Source organism: Gadus morhua, chromosome 14, assembly GCF_902167405.1.
Source record: "Gadus morhua chromosome 14, gadMor3.0, whole genome shotgun sequence".
Taxonomy (NCBI): domain Eukaryota; kingdom Metazoa; phylum Chordata; class Actinopteri; order Gadiformes; family Gadidae; genus Gadus; species Gadus morhua.
Genome location: NC_044061.1, coordinates 6,968,245 through 6,984,822, shown reverse-complemented (window position 1 = coordinate 6,984,822; position 16,578 = coordinate 6,968,245). Strand labels below are relative to the sequence as shown.

General features: G+C 45.4%; 2 protein-coding genes across 6 annotated transcripts; one reads left to right on the top strand and one right to left on the bottom strand.

Moving 5' to 3' along the window:
- Positions 1–631: 631 nt before the first annotated feature.
- On the top strand, positions 632–5,233 carry LOC115559065 (E3 ubiquitin-protein ligase MARCH3). 2 transcript variants are annotated; one of them, XM_030377713.1, is made up of 5 exons: positions 632–969; positions 1,872–2,112; positions 2,681–2,876; positions 3,827–4,033; positions 4,567–5,233. In XM_030377713.1, the coding sequence occupies exons 2-5, from the start codon at positions 1,922–1,924 to the stop codon at positions 4,723–4,725; spliced, it is 753 nt and encodes a 250-aa protein (XP_030233573.1). In that variant the 5' UTR covers positions 632–969; positions 1,872–1,921; the 3' UTR covers positions 4,726–5,233. The 2 variants fall into 2 exon arrangements, with proteins under 2 accessions (XP_030233573.1, XP_030233574.1); XM_030377714.1 differs by having other exon boundaries at positions 633–969; positions 1,877–2,112.
- On the bottom strand, positions 5,225–15,390 carry lmnl3 (lamin L3). 4 transcript variants are annotated; one of them, XM_030377710.1, is made up of 13 exons: positions 15,167–15,390; positions 14,597–15,039; positions 14,068–14,224; positions 13,345–13,470; positions 12,450–12,620; positions 11,596–11,721; positions 9,911–10,131; positions 9,063–9,297; positions 8,660–8,767; positions 8,368–8,478; positions 7,788–7,901; positions 7,183–7,251; positions 5,225–5,942 (listed from the first exon to the last, which is right to left on the bottom strand). In XM_030377710.1, exons 2-12 carry the CDS (start codon positions 14,995–14,997, stop codon positions 7,213–7,215), a joined length of 1,809 nt encoding a protein of 602 aa, XP_030233570.1. In that variant the 5' UTR covers positions 14,998–15,039; positions 15,167–15,390; the 3' UTR covers positions 5,225–5,942; positions 7,183–7,212. The 4 variants fall into 4 exon arrangements, with proteins under 4 accessions (XP_030233570.1, XP_030233568.1, XP_030233569.1 ...); XM_030377708.1 differs by having other exon boundaries at positions 7,187–7,251; XM_030377709.1 differs by having other exon boundaries at positions 7,187–7,251; positions 14,597–15,075; positions 15,167–15,375.
- Positions 15,391–16,578: the final 1,188 nt, after the last annotated feature.

Here is a 16,578-nt window from a genome sequence, read left to right as displayed (position 1 = left end):
CTATTCACAGCTGTTATCGTTCATGGCAGAAAGATAATCTGAATACAAATAGTTTTTCAAATGTTTTCCAATGTGTGGGACGGGTGTATATGTTTACGTGTGCACAGTGTGATGTGACTTCACTAATATCTTGTCAAAGCAGACATGGCCTTAATAAAAACAATACATTTATTTTATTATGAATAATTAATATTTGTATTGAATTTGTTATATCCTTTTTATTAATGGCATAACTGCTTTGATGTTATAATAGTTCATTCCTATCACACACAAAATCAATTGACAAAGAAGCAAACACAAACCGATATAATTGTTTCGAGGATCTCCCACACACACACATACACACGAACACGCACACGCGCGCGCGCACACACACGCACGCACGCGCGCGCGCACACACACACACACACACACACACACACACACACACACACACACACACACACACACACACACACACACACACACACACACACAAGTAACACAGGCCCTACACACACATAGACACACACCCCTTGATCTTGAGGACGGGGACGCTGCGATGCTATTGCAGAGCGGACCCTTATTACCATGGGAGTTGGGGGGCCGTGGGGGGAGGGTCCACAGCCCGCTCCTGTCTGCTTGGGAGCCCTAACAGGATTATGGGGGACGCAGCGAGGTAGCGCTCCGTTCCCCGCCTCCGTTGCATCGCACTATAAGGGAAGTGATTTACATCTGGCTGGACTGTCCGTCACATACTTTCCCCTTGATCTAATCCCTCACTATTCTCACCGCCGGCGTCAAATGCGCTTAATCCGCTGGGCGGGGCGTTTGCTCACTAACACACTGGCATTGGTCTCAACACAGACCTTTATAAACACCACCGGCACCACCGCAAGGGACATCGTTTTGTTTTTTTCATATCAACGGAGCCTGCCCACTGCATCGCCTCGAAGCCTTGTGGATATTGACCAGCTCGCATCATTCGAGGTAATATTGATTATCGCTTATTGTTTATTATAGGCTACGTGTGACGTCATCCAGATCAGGCTTGTCCGAACGGGACAGGGTGAACGATGGCCCTTAATTGGTTTGTGTTTTTAGTATTTGATCGTTATTTTTAATGTTGTTAAAGTTGCTCCAATAGCCTACTTACTAGGTCAGGTCGATATATAGTGTAGGCCTAATAAATAAGCAGACTTTAGGACAGGTGTTGCTGTGACCCAACACCCTCACTTGACTGATGGTGTTATACCGTTAAACCAAAACAGCTCATATAGGCAATAGAATAGGCCTCAATCTTTTTAATGAGAGAACCTTTTATTTTGAATGTTTTACGTTTGATATTGTAGGCCTAATACATTTAATACATGTGTATTTTAAAGTATAGCACAAGTGTGTTTCACAAAACTTTACTTAAAAAACGTTATTCAGTGATACTCTCTAAATGGACAATCGAACAATTCTTAATGAGATCGAGCATGGCATGGCAGTTAGAGGTGAACTGTAAATGATATCAGTGGTCATTACAAATTCAGCTTCAAAAGGGGAAGAGATCACAGATCAACGTAATCACCATCAGCCACTTAAGTGATGGTTGTTGTTATTGACTACAGCCTCTCAAAACATTGAGGATATGTCAATGGACTGAACATTCTCAGCTTTATGCTTTGTCACATTTGACCTTGCAATTTCGTCACTAAGTACTATTGAAGTTTGTAATAGTTCAATCTAAAAAAATAATACAAATAGAAAATAATAATAATACACTTTTCCAAAGATAAAACACAATCATAGGACAATATGTTTATCAAGAAATGTTAACAGAGTAACCAACCAATTGGTTGGACTGGTCAGGTGATAATTGACTGAGTGTTCTTTCTATTGGTCAGGAAAGATGAGACAGGACGCTGGACGCGTGACCTGCTCCTGATGTCAGAGAATGACTCCCAACTTGGCAGACATGACACCCGAACAGCTCGCAGTGCCATGGGAACAGGGAGAAGACGAGAGCGAGGTGAAGGTTCTGCTAGGGGAGGGGCTGGAGGCGGAGCTAAACCACGACAATCAAGAAGTTACCTATCACCAAGGAGGAGAGAGCACCTGCTGGCAACCTAGAACCTTAAACGAAAGGTAACCACAGCAAGCACACATCAGACATGCATCATCAACATCACCTTTAATCTTTCTTAACCTTACCTACTTATTTTTCCACCTTTTGGCTGATCAAATGTGACTTAATAAGTGTGTTGTGATTGAAACGTTTAAGATTTCACAATTGTGATGATTGCATTGTCACGTAGCATGTTTGTCCACACTGGGAATCAAGCCCGTAACTCTGTCCTTGATGGCCTGCTCTAATCCTGTCTACGTAAACTGGAAATCCAATTTGTCCCGGTGGGACAAAAAAACGACTTATTCTTCAACACACATAGAAAGACATGCATCGTGTCCCTTTATCAGTGTCTAAGCAGTCCTTCATAGTTAGTTTGATTTACACTTACATTTAGGACATTTAGCAGACGCCTTTATCCAAAGCGACTTCCAATAAGTACATTTGTCAGAAGAAAGAGAAACAGTATATCGCTGTCGTACAGTAAGGTTGCTCATAGAACCAAGTGCCAAGCACTAACACTTGTTACGTCACCCATTCTCTAATACTTTCTCTGTCCGTCTCTCTGTCTGGTGTCCTGGCGAACAGTGACGAGCCGTTCTGCAGGATCTGCCACGAGGGAGGGAGCTCTGGGGAGCTGGTGTCCCCATGCGAGTGCTCCGGCACCCTGGCCATGGTTCACCGTGCCTGCCTTGAGCGCTGGCTCACCTCGTCCAACAGCAGCCACTGTGAACTCTGCCGCTACCAGTTCTCCCTGGAACGGCTGCCCAAGCCGTTCACAGAGGTACTAATAGTCTGCATTACAGCCACTCAAACCGAGCCAAGTCGCTCAGGGTTAGGAGAGTTTGTAGTGGCTATAGGGTGACACCCAGATGAAAGGTCTACCTGTAGGTGTCCTTCAGCAAGATGCATGACCCCTGCTCCTGAATGACATGCATCGGAATTCACTAGAGGTCGCTTTGGATAAAAAAACCTAACCTCCTTAATTACAATGAATTACTAAAGGTTGGTCAAATCCCACACTAGACCATGGCATATTTTTCATCCTTATGTGGGTCACGGCAGCAGGTGTGTGTCCTTGAGGTGTGTGGCCTCAATGAACCACCTCACCCTGGCCTCCACAGATTGGAGTGGGGGCTTGCTGCCCAGCTTACCATCCCCTGCCCCTCATGTTCATCCCCTGCTGAGCTGCTAGCAGAGTGGTTAGCGCTAAAGCCACTTAGCCTTTTAGAAACCTGATTAGCCAGCACGTTCTGCCCAGAGACCAGGCGCAGGGTGGAAGTCCTCCAATATTAGTACTGGTCAGTGTATTAGTGGCTAGAGGAGTCCTGCCCATGTGCTTCTGCAAACAGAGGCCCGACACTGTGTGCGTGTGCGGTATCATGTCAGCCGCATCATGCACACCCGCCACGTACTGTGTTGTGTAACGTCTTCTCATGGACACACGTGTTTTGTTGAAACACACACACAGTGGTGTGAGCTAAACAGTAGAGTTTTACCAAGTGCAAGTTCAGATTTTTTCTGAAACGTTTTGAGAGATAAAGCAATTAATAAAAAACGTTTTCAGATGTGTGGACGTTGATCTGATGGATTCATCTAATAAAAACCGATCCATGGGAGCAATCTCTTAATGAACACATCTATACATTACTGTTATATACATAGAATATCAGCTCTTACTCCCAATTGTTCTTAATAGCAAACGCTAATACGCCCTCTCCTCTCTCTTCCCAGTGGCTGCGCTCTCCGTCCATGCAACACCAGCGCAGAACCCTGTGTGGTGATGTGGTGTGCTTCCTCTTCATCACCCCACTGGCCACCCTGTCAGGCTGGCTGTGTGTCCAGGGAGCCCTGGACCTCCACCACACCAACGGGTACGAGTCCCTGGGACTACTGGTCCTGACCCTAGCCCTCTTCACCATCTACATCTTCTGGACCATGGTAGGGTTCCAACCGTAGGGTCCGATTGCGTTGTACGGAATGACCCAAATGTGTTCGAAATGTCCCAAATGTTTCTCAATAACTTGAAATAATTTGTCTTCGAGTATAGAAATGTACAGTTGGTGACTTAAATGTCAGTGTCTTTATGTTACAGTTGCCTGTGTTAGCAAGAGCCCAGTAATGAAGCTCATTTATTCTGCCAAATCCTAATCTTCAACCCAGGGCTCCTCTGTACATTCTGCGTTTAATTTTGTTGCCATCCGTGTCACGTTAACTCAGTTATGTGCTCCACAGGGCACGTCACAAACTATTTAAATGGTACATTGTAAAACAATCTATGGAAAAATAATACTATCATTTAGGAGTGCAAGTGTTGATGCCAGTGTTTGCCACAGAGAATTGAAGCTCGTAAATTGTATTGTTTGGACGGAGCTTTGGCTGAGCTGAGGGGTTTTCCCCCGCAGCAGTAGTAGAGAAAAAAATCGATATACTTCAAAGTACATATTCTCCATTATGCGTACTCCCTTCTGCAGGTGTCCGTGCGCTACCACATCCACCTCTTCCAGACATGGAAACTAACCGACCAGAGGGTTCGACTGCAGATCCCCCCGCTATCGGGCTCCAAACAAAGTCACATGGCAGTCATCGCCTGCCCCTTCAGCAAGGACACCAGCAAAGAGACTATGGTGTGATTCTGTTGGATTTTAACCAGCAGGGAGTGTACACTCATTTGAAAACCCTGCACGGACAGAAGCGAAGGACACATATTTGGTTATTCTTCTGGGGACCGAAGAAACTGGATGTCAATGTTTTATCGGTTAAAACATCCGCTTAAACTTTGAGCGGAAAAAAAAAACCCCAATTGAAGTTAAGATTGGAAATTCAGAGAACTGCTAGAAGCTGTGGAGGGATTAATTACACAATTGTTCTGTTGACAAGCCTGGACTTCTGCGAACAGTCATAGAAACAGCTAAGTCTAATGACAATCAATTAGAAGTCATTAATGTCTGCAATAATTCCTATGGAAGATAACGAATCAGAGCTCTGTGGAGTAGAACTTCCTACTACTTCTACGTGGAGGGTCACATGATTTCCTTTCAAGAAGATAATGTTCCAAATAAAAGCACAACCCATCAAAATGTGCATTTGTATCCAAAGTACGAGGATTGGACTGGCAAGAAGCACTCAGTGTTTGCTTTGTTTAGAAAACTTTATTATGCAATTTATTTACATTTTATGTAGCTTCCTGTAAATTACCCCAGGGTGCAAAAACCATTCGATGCACACAGACAATTTAATTAAACAAAGACACTACCGGAAGAAAATAACTTGCCAAAGTTTTTTCCTGTAAAATCCAGAATACAGTGATTGAGAAGCAATTGACCTTTGTATGGACAGAAGGCAAATGGGACTCTTTAAATTGTACAAAAATAAATAAAAAAGTTAACATTTTGGAAAATTAAATTAGTAATTCGTAAGAAGACATCCTACAGACAGCTTACCTCCACACAGCTAACAGCTTTAGCATTATGTAAATGTAGCAGCTATGACCTGCAGTAGTATAAATAATGTCGCAACTTCTCAAAATATTCCATCGCCTACAGTACCTTCAAATAAGTCTAAACAGCAACAGCCTTCTCCATCTCTTGGCTTGAGGAGCTTTTTCTTTTAAATGCCTTATTGACACCTTGGAGTACACATTCACGCTAGACATAGACAGGATAAGGAATACAGGTAACAAGACGCCCCATGTTCCACATGCTTGTTTGACCTGGCCATGGTGTTGACATTTTTAATCCAGGACGGAGAAGAATACTAGACTCAAAAGGAGACTGGTCAAGGTCAGGCAAAGTAGTGGTTCCAAAGAAGATCCTTACATCAGAAAACAGCTGGCCTCCTTGGAGAGCTCCTGGGAAACAGCAACATGACAGTAAGCTTGGTGCCACTGAGGAATGGCCATTTCATCATGTCAAGATACAGGAAATCTATCGGTAAAGGTCTGCATTACCATACGGTAAATCGTGTTGATGCATGGATATCACAGACAGGTGTTGCCATTAAGATAGCCCTTGGACGACACCTTGGGCAATTTCAATAACTGATCGTTCCCATGAGAGAGAGACATGGCTTCCTCTGACATTTACCTTGCTCCTTAGATCTACACGTTTAGAATTGCTTTGGGAAAAAACAATTTACCGTCAACATGAATTCTATCCTCTACACATCTATAGATTTCCAACATTTGCAAAAAGCCAATTTGTACGTCCAAAGCAAATTAGTATGGAATATGACGGCCTTAAACAGCCGAGGAAAGGAGAGCGTGAAATAAGCTTTTCACTTTGGAGTTTGTCGGAATGCATACAAATGAGATGTTAGTTTTGCATTTGAATAGGACAAGTCACGACTTTTATGTTGTGAATTGCAAAAGCCTCTGTTAATTCAGGCATTCATTAATGGGGCTTTTGTGCAAGTACATGACAAGGATGCATGCATGCATGCATGAACGCAGCCCCCCCGCCCCCCCCTACCAACACCCATGCTAGGGATAATTGCCGACTACTCTTTAGCCACGGACCTTTCAACCCGAAACTTAGCTAGACCCAAAATTGTTCCTTGACGACTAGTCTTCCTGTAATACGGCATTTCAGAATGTTTGTAAACAATAGTCGTCAAGATACTTCCGGGTGGCAGAACGTGAGCGGCTTCCACTGATCAGAAGTGATCCAGCCGGCTAATGTAAACATAGTTACATCGTTAAAGACATTGTTGATCTGACGTTGAAACGATGACGAAAACGCTAAATATAATATATATATAATGATACGTCCCATCGCAACCCGCAAGAAGATCATCATTCATTCAAGCCATTTACTCTCTTTTCTCGATCTCGGAAGGGTTGGTTCACTAGCGGTGCCATCGGAGAACGCATCGGCTTTTGCCACCCGGAAGAACGTATTGTGACGCATGGCTAATTGTCGTATAGGAGTCCAGGGAGGACTACAACATGGGTGAAATGGGCAGAATCATGCGTGCATGCACTGCTTTTCCATCAGCGTCACGTATGACTACATGCTTACTGCAAACACAAGCCAGGGGGGGGAGACATCACGCATGCTAGCAGAGCGGCTGCTGCCACAGCTGCTCCTCACCTACCCAACACGGCACCGTTCGGTCCGCCCTCACGACACAGAGCAACATTTCTTTTTTTTCCTCTTTGGCTTCACAGAAGGCAGGTGTGAAGAGAAAAATAGTGTCAAACACAATATTTAAACCGAAACACAACGCAGATAAACTTGTTGTGACGGGCGGTATAGTGCTCGTTATCTCGGTAGCTGGAACCAGGACTGCATTATGCTATATAGGCATGTGTGTAGTTGTAACCTTATTTAGGTGAACAACTCTTTATGGGCACCACTCCCCCATTATTGGTTCCTGGCCAGTGTATCATTTTTCCTAGAGACCCTTTACCGAAGTTTTTGGACAGGATTTCCAAAAACTTCGGTACTTACCAAGTACCCAGTAAGTAAAGTACTTGATATGCTTGAAAAATGAGGTGAACAATTTTGCCCCCCCCCCCCCCCCCATTTTATTGGTTCCTAGCCAGTGTATCTTTTTTCCTAGAAGCCCTTTCTGGAATTAGGACAGGATTTCCAATAACTTCGGTACTTACCCAGTAAGTAAAGTACTTGATATGCTAGAAAAAGGAGGAGAAGAATTTGTCCCACATGCAAACCCACTGCGCACACACACACACCTGTCTCCTGAAGTGCTGGATGTTGCTTCCCGCGACACACTCCTCGTCAAACTCCAGCTCCCGTTCCTCGTCCACTCTTCCCTGGCCGCACACCAGCCTGCGCTCAGCCATCTCCTGATCACCCAAGGTCATTCAGCAGACATTAGTGACGGTACCTTAGGTTCTTCTGCCTCTCACAATGTGTACATCATGGGGGAAATGGCCTCCCCACCTCGGGTACAATACGCTTCTTTGACTTGGGATGCATCGTTATTGTGGGTTGGGTCATCGGTAGGAATACAATCAAATGTGTGCATGGCATGCGCATGGCTGGCTTTATTCTTTCTATAGGAGAAGTGTGCCGAGAAGAACAATACGACAGGATCTGGGTTGAAAAATGACCTCGATACGGGTTCATTTCTGCTTTGTTGTGGGGTCGTGACCCCATTACACATGGCTGGCCATGAACACATTCCATTGAAGATTAACCAAATTATTTTTCTATTGTTGAAAAAAATGAAAGAAAAAGTGTCGTATCCACACTGCTGGCAGTGGTGCTTCGCTCAGGTCCAGTTCGTGGAAGCAGACCTGCTCTAGTTACCTCTTGTTCTGGGTTGAGAAGGGTCACTCGGGTGTTTGTGACTGGCCCCCAGCTCCGGTGGCCCTGGAGAATCAGGTCCTCCAGGCCGGCTTCCACCCCTGTGGCCCAGATCTACATGAAGACACACCTTATTTGGAATCTGGACCAGTATTCATTGTTCCACAACACCTGTCCTTTATATCCCGTTGCAGTCAGTGGTTTCCTTTGTTCCGACACACACACACACACACACTTCCAAAATGGATACGTTATTGCGATAAGCACCTTGCGGATGAAAAAAAAAGCCACTTACAGTGAGTGTGCTACCCCCAGGTAGCGTGTAGTCAGGAGGGATGTGGAAGGAGATGTCCCCAGAGTCTGGCTGAGTTCTGCGGACTACCCATCCCCCTAGTGGCTGCTCCTGGAACCGCAGAGAGAACAGGAGAACAAACATTTAACTTTAAAAAAGTCATGCAATACTAAAAAAAAAAAAAAGATACTACCTGCTGCAGTATTGAAACAATTAAACAAACGGATAAAGGATAGTTGCATAGCAAAACAAGTATTTTGTCCTGCCTAGTGTTTATACACTACTTATATTTTCTGTCTATTTAAGCATTTTAAGGTGTTCTGCTGTGAAATAAGTCCTGTCATGAAGGCAGCCATGATTTAAAAAAGAGAACAGAAAAAATGAGTCAAGGAGGAGAAGCTGGAACCTCCGGGGAGTCGTTCTTCAGCACCACGTAGTTCCCCTCGGGGTCCACCTCCGCCACGCTCATGCTGCCGCGCGACGCCGCGTGCGTCGACATCTTGTAGGCTGGAGAGCTGCCCGACGTGCCCTCGTGTTTGCGCTTTTTGCCCCGGACACGGCGAGAGGAGCGCTCCCGCGTCGCCTGCGCCGCCCCCGACGCCCCCGCCACGTGCTGAGAGGGACTGGGCGACAGCTTGAGCCTGGGAGAAATCAAAAAAGAAATGATAGAATGACATGGTACAATTTGATGAGACAAGGCTCATAGGCTCATGTCCACAGTAGTCATCAACGAGCTACCTCTTCTAAAACCACCATCATATTCATCATCTGGCACCAACTTCCTCATCCCATCCACCGTCATCTTTGCTGCTCCACCTTCCTCTTCTGCCCCGCCATCATCACGTATTACCACCACCTTCCATTGCTCCTCAACCATCATCGCCTCCCACCAGCTACCTCTGCTCCCCTCTACACCACCCTTCCATGCCCCTCCACCACCACCATCTCCATCTCCTAACACCACCACCGGAACTTTCATCTGCTCCAACTTTATTCTTCATCCATGTCGAGGGCCAGCTTGACGTCCAGCAGGCTCTCGTACTCCTCCAGCTGGCTGAACATCCCCCCCCCCCCCCCCCCCCATCACCTGCCCCTCCACTGCCATCTCAATCGCCAAATCCCACCACCAACACCCCCACTTTCCTCTGCTCCTTCACCAGCTCCCTCTGCTCCTCCATCATCATCATCATCATCGTCATCTCCTAGCCCCAACAGCTTCCTCTGCTCCAGTCGCCGGTGCCCCACCACACCCACCTATGCTCCTCCACCTCCAGCATCTTGCGGTAGGCGTTGATCTCCATGTCGAGGGCCAGCTTGACGTCCAGCAGGCTCTCGTACTCCTCCAGCTGGCCGAACAGCTGGGAGCGCAGGTCCGCCAGCTCCTGCTCCTTCTGGCTCAGCCGCTGGTGCCAGGAGCCTCGCTCCGAGTCCAGGGTCCGCTCCAGCTCCTGCACGCGGGCCTCCAGCAGGCCTTTCTGCAACACACAGCCAGGGAGAGGTGGACACGCCGTCACGTCCCACTGAGGATCGGCCCTTGTCCCAGTTGAGGGCTTGAGAGGTAGCCTTGGGAAAGGTCACAACTAGGTATGTCGGTTTCGGCTCATTTTGCTTTCGATAGACCCACACCCAGACCCATGAACCGGTTATTTTCTAAGAAAAAAAACTGAAATGATGTGAAATACAAGAACGGGGTGTTTTTCCTTTTAACGCGATGCTCCGTTGACTCGATGAGCTTTGGCGCCCCATTTCAAAGCTAGGGTGCTCCAACAAGTCCCCGGGTGCTTGTTCTTAATGGAGGTTCAGCATATTGCTAGTACAACTACTAAACTGAAGAGTAGCATCACACAATTTACTTTGTGCCAGTCTTGAAGAAATGGTCTCACACCGAGCTCCGTTAAACGCTCCGTTCGTTTTTTACCTCAGACTGCAAGCTAGCGAAGCTGTGTAGATGCTTTGATTTATTAGGATCCCCATTAGCAACAAACCGAAGTGAGAGCTAGTCTTCCTGGGGTCCGAAACATAAAATATAGACAAACAATCACTTGTTTGACATTATGTCAAACAAACAAACATAAAAATAATACAACAATAACAAACAGTATGATTAAAAAAAACTTCTAAATTACAAATATAACAGAAGAAAAAATAATATGAAAGCTAAAAAAATAAATTAAATTAAAAATGTATATACATTATACATGGACCAGATGATTTTTGCAGACTTTTTAAAGCTGCATTTGCAATTTATGCTAAAACGTATGTTCTTTGGTAGTTCATTCCATAATGAAATTGATCTGTAAATTATGGTGTTTTTAAGTAGATTGGACCTTGGTCTGGGTAAAGCTAGATGTCCGTTCCTTGCTTCTCTAGGGCTATGACCATGTCTGTCAGACACACTGCCTAAACCTTCAGCAAAGAAGGCAGGTCTTTTGCAGTTTATGACTGACCTTAGGAACAACAAGAGAGATATTTTGTTTTTCAACAGAGCCATGAAAGGCTAGTATGCATTACTTCAGTGTTAGTGTGAATGGAGCAGCTCAGTGCCAAGCGGGCTGCTTTGTTCGGAGCTACCTGAAGTTTATGCAAGTCTTTTTTGGTTGCTGATGACCAGATAATTGTTCAATACTCAAGGCTTGACAAGACCAGAGCATGTACAACTTTCTTGATTATCGAAGGTGTAAGATACGATGAACATTTTCTCTTCATGCCAATCCCGACACCTGTACCGAATACCCATGCAAACACTTGCAAGACGCATACAAATCAAAGGAAATAACTCCAAACAGTTTAGGTACAATTCCAAAGCTTTCTGAAGGTATAGAAGACGCAAGACAATTTTCCACATTTGATAGCAATTCTTTCAAAAATTGTATGTTGGTGGTGGTGTAGTTGACAACGTGCTTTGGGGTTGTGGTGTTACTATCGGCTCCTATGCCTACCTCCTTCTGGTACTGTCTGAGCTGAGACCCCAGGGTCTCCACCCGGAGCTTGGTGGTGGTGATCTCATCTCGGTTGGAGGACGCCATGCCGTCCTTCTCCAGCATCGACTGCTGGGCATTCTCCAGCTGTGGTGCAGAGAGTGTAACACAAACTTTTATTTAGAGCTACCATTGAGTGTAGTATTGATTTTCTTTCAGAAGAGAAGCATTTGGTCGGATCAGTTCTAAAAATAAATTCAAGTACCTCAATGCCATTTCGAAGCTCACTCGCTCACTCAATAGTTCAATGGGTAATAAAAAAATAGTCTTCCCAATAGTGGATTGATGGATCAATCCTTTGCTTCCCTTTAAATGTCCTTGCGTTTGTGTTTTTTTGCCATGGCACACGACATTTACATAGCGGTTGGACATCTATAGGCCTTTAACACATGCACCGCAAGTCTGACATAATACCCGTTGGGGCTGCATGTGACAAAACAAAAGTTTAACCTCCCAGGCCCCTTGTGTTAAGAACAGACAATTGGAGAATTCACAACATGCGAGTGGGCGTGTTGCTGACATCGTACTTTTCTCTTGCCTGTATTTTGCCTTCCGCACTTCTTTCTGCTTTCCACTCATCAGAAATACGGAGTTTATAACCCTAAGCCATCCCCAACACTCTTCCCAGTCACCTGCCCTCGCCTAGAAAATACAGAGTACCTCCAGTATGTAGGAATACATCTGATGTAGCTCATCTCCTGTGTTGGGTTGCCTGTGTGAAACTCCTGATCATCCCCGGAGTTAATTTTTGAAAGGCCTACTAGTCTTCTGCTGGTGCACTTCTGAATGATACTCTTGCATTCATAGGCTTGTACCTTGGTGGCGAAGTTGCGCTCCAGCTCCTCCTTGTACTGCTGGACCTGGAGGTCGTGGTCCTGGCGGAGACGCTGCATGGTGTCGGCCAGCTTGCTCTCAAACTCACTCCTTCGGCCCGACTCCACCTCGATGATGCGGCTTTCATGTCTGCTCCTGACGTCCAGGATCTCCTACGGTTTACATTGAGAACAAGTTTATCCGAAGCAACTTAAAAGTGGGTAAAACTAATCAAATCATAAGAGCTACGTCGGGAGTAGCTACGCTGAAGATGTTGTACGAATCACTAAGGGCATAACGATTACGCCTTATGTAGAGATAAAACATCTGCACAAAAGTGAACTTGTAAGTTCATTTAGAGGAGGGAACACAGATTCTCCGTCACATTTTATGCAATTGAAAAAGAATGTCAAAGTTGGGATAGGCAACTCTGGAGAAAGCAGCCGGAGTGGACTAGATTATAAAAGAAGAACAATCCCTCCCCTACCTCCAGGCCTTCCTCCAAAGCAACCCGCCCAAAACACATGACTAGATCGCCGGCTTTGGCCTCAGGTCTGCCTGGCCTTGTGGATGACTCCAGTCATGACCAAGAAGTGGCCTGCGACAGCTATATCCATTTTTTGTATATGGCTGTGTAAAGCCATATACATTTGATTTACCGTTCTCCATTGAGATTAAAAGCATTAACAAAACTAAAATACACTGCCACCCTCGTTTTAATGCTTAGTTGGCTGATTCATTTTGTAGTTTCAAGTGTACTACATTCCAGGTGACAGCGTCATAGTAGCTAGTTGGGGGGGGGGGGGGGGTTGTAGAAAATCCACCATGAAGCCCTGACGTGTCCTAGTCTTCCCTCAGGAACTTCCCATAACAAGATGTGCGTGTGGGCCATCGTACCTGGTTGCTGATGTTCCTCTGCAGGTCAAGCTGCTCTTTGAGGGACTGCATGCGGTTCACCAGGTCCACCCTCCTCAGAACCTCCGAGCTCAGCTGGGTCTGGGTCTCCCGGAGCACAGACTCCACCTGGGATAGAACACACACACACACACACACACACACACACACACACACACACACACACACACACACACACACACACACACACACACACACACACACACACACACACACACACACACACACACACACACACACACACACACACCTGAAGTCATGTCTTATTGTAGTTCCAATCGTGGTTTTGGGGAATAAACATTTTAAAAAAGTGTCCAATATTGGAGCAAGAAGACAATGCTTTAAATATTGAAATATCGCAGAATAAATATTTGCTAGCCGTTACTCCTCCAAACTACTTCCGCACAGTTTTTTGTGAACAAGCTTCTGTTTTTCCTAAACCCTGGATTCACCATTCAGTATACGTTTGTATTTAAATCATATTACATATAGCCTATGTTGTTTTATATAAAAAGGAGCAGGTATGGCTTATCTTGCGCAGTAATACCTACAGGTAGACTGCCGACATTGGGGTTTGAACCTTAACACTAGACTAGTGTATTTGTGCGCTCTATTGCTTGACAGTGGAGTTTAGAGTCTCCAGTCTTGGCTCATGGATTTTGCCACCATCAAGTATGGCTGTTAAGCCAACATGTGATCTCCTACATTGTCCAGCTGTTCTTGAAGCTCGGCGACGTCGCGGGTCAGCGTCTTGTTGTCACCTAGCACCCTGGTGAACTCTGTGTCCTTGGAGCGGAGGGCCGCCTCCACGCTCCGCCACTGGGTCACGGCGTGGGCCAGGTCAGCCTCCTTCTTCTGGTTCCTGGTTGAGCCATAAAAACATCATTAAGCAATGGCGCACTGAAATACATTCATTATCTTAATACAGCCTTTCAACAACATTTCTATATAGTTTCCTTTAGTACTACATGGAATTTAAAAACATTGTTTGGATTCACTGAGAAGCATGCACCCACTAGACGCAAGCAAATTCTGAATGTGTATACATCTCCCTTTGACCAAGCACTTTATTTGCTTAAGTAAGAAGACGTATTTATCTCGCTTTATGATTCGGCACATAAACACCTTCAGTTCAGAAATATGCATTAGCCCGTGCCCCACTAATTCATGAAATACAATGCAAACCGCTTATAATTTGTCTGTTGGAACGTACAAAATGCATTAGCAGCATCACCTGACTTGCAGTTTCCTATGTTCTTCCTTCACACTCCCACACTCCATTTGCCACCGGGCCCTCTCGTTGGCCAATTCGTCCAGTGACTTCCGGACGTCGGCTAACTCCACGTCGTACAACCGCCGGACATTGCCCATCTCCCGGGACGTAGTGTCCTCCTTCTCCTCGAGCAGTAGCAGCATAGAAGACCTCTCATTTTCCAACTCTTGCACACGATGTATGTAATTTGCGAGGCGATCGTTGAGGTGACGAAGACTATCCTTCTCCTGGATGCGGGAGATGCGTGTGGGACTGATGCCGGATTCTGGGAGGCCGTCACCGGAGGGGCCGCGCCGGCCCACGGAGCGCGTGGCTCGGCTAGTGGAGGATGAAGTGGCCGGGGTGGAGGTAGCAGAAGCCATGGCGGTGATGGTGATGGTGTTGGGATGGCGCTCCAGATAAATCTAAATGTTGAATACATACAATGCTATAGTCAGAGCCTGTGAATAGCCGTAGAAAAAAAAAGTGTCAAACTTCACATGGTAAAAAACAACAATGGAAACGTCAATCCATAGATGAATAAAGCCCTACCTCTTGCGCACATCAGACGTTTGACTGTAGCGACACTTGGAGAGGTATGTGATTGAGTCGAACGAAAGGGAGGTTCTTCATTAAGACGCAGGTGTAACCAATGTAACTTTATGTGCATCGATGTGGAGCAACGCGGTGTGTACCACTAGTGCATATCGACTCACGTTGTCAGCTGATGTGCGTGATGATGACTCGCAGGAAAGAAATGACCAGAGCAGCTGATGTCATCCTCCGACTACGCGCATTACGCACAGGGGGTATTTAAAGGTACAGTAGTGCCATTATCCAAATGAAATATTTTGGTTACACTGGATTGGACAGGACGCTTGCTTCATTTACACCATGTTATGAAGCCTATCACAATAGTATAACATGTGTTTAAATGTTACATGTGCTCATTACGTGAGCATTTAAAACATCGTGTGGGTCGTCTCTTTAGGCAAAACGCCATCATGTTTTTTTTTTTTTTTTTTTTTTTTTTCAGTGCATTTAGTGCCCCATATTTTAACTTGGCTTGACTTTTTCACGAAGATAAGCCTATAACTAGACTAAGGGGAAAAGAACACTGTTGCAGTGGTTGTTTGCAACATGTTACCACAAGAGGGAGACACATTCCCACAGAAACCTCGAACTGCAATCCTGGCATTCATCCATGCCGTACTTCCTTGACTCTTTATTTTTTCCTCAATCTTATTTCAAATGATAGCCTATTATTTGTCAGTACTCATCTAACTCCTCATTCCAACCGCCAACCCCCCAAACGAAGCATTATTAATAAAACAAAGAACACCCCTAACAGGGCTAACACAACGTCCAACCAGGTTCAGCAAGGAGTTATCATGTGCTCATTAGTGCAAGAAAACACAGAGTTCCTTCGTTTGCTGCCAGCTTCTATTCCTCACCTCACAATTATGACTGGGGCGCGTCGTGCCCTTTGGCAGATACCGGTACGCACTTACCCACCTCTTGCACATCCAGTTGCCTGGCGAGTGATATCCACCCCCTCCGCTTCCTTCTCCGACCCTGGTTCTCCCTGACCGAATCCGCAGGCTTTATGAGCAATTGAACAATAACAACTCATCCTGCATAACTATGCACGATGAGATATTATTGTGATATAAAGTCGGATTCTGGACATCAGATAATGCATGCATTGCTGCTGAACATGTGTTCAAATAACACATACACATTAGTCCATGATTAGCTTATTACAATGTTAATTAAAAACATAAAAATTGGTTGCTACAGACGGCGGTGGCAGCCTAGGCTTTATTCAACCAAATGAACTCAAGTCTTTAATGTGAGTTTTTATAGCCTATTTGAAACGATCATCATCAACATAACGCCCGGGCTTTCCTGGTGATTGCCAGGAAAAGATTTGGACATAACTTTTTTTCATTTTTTTGATTACT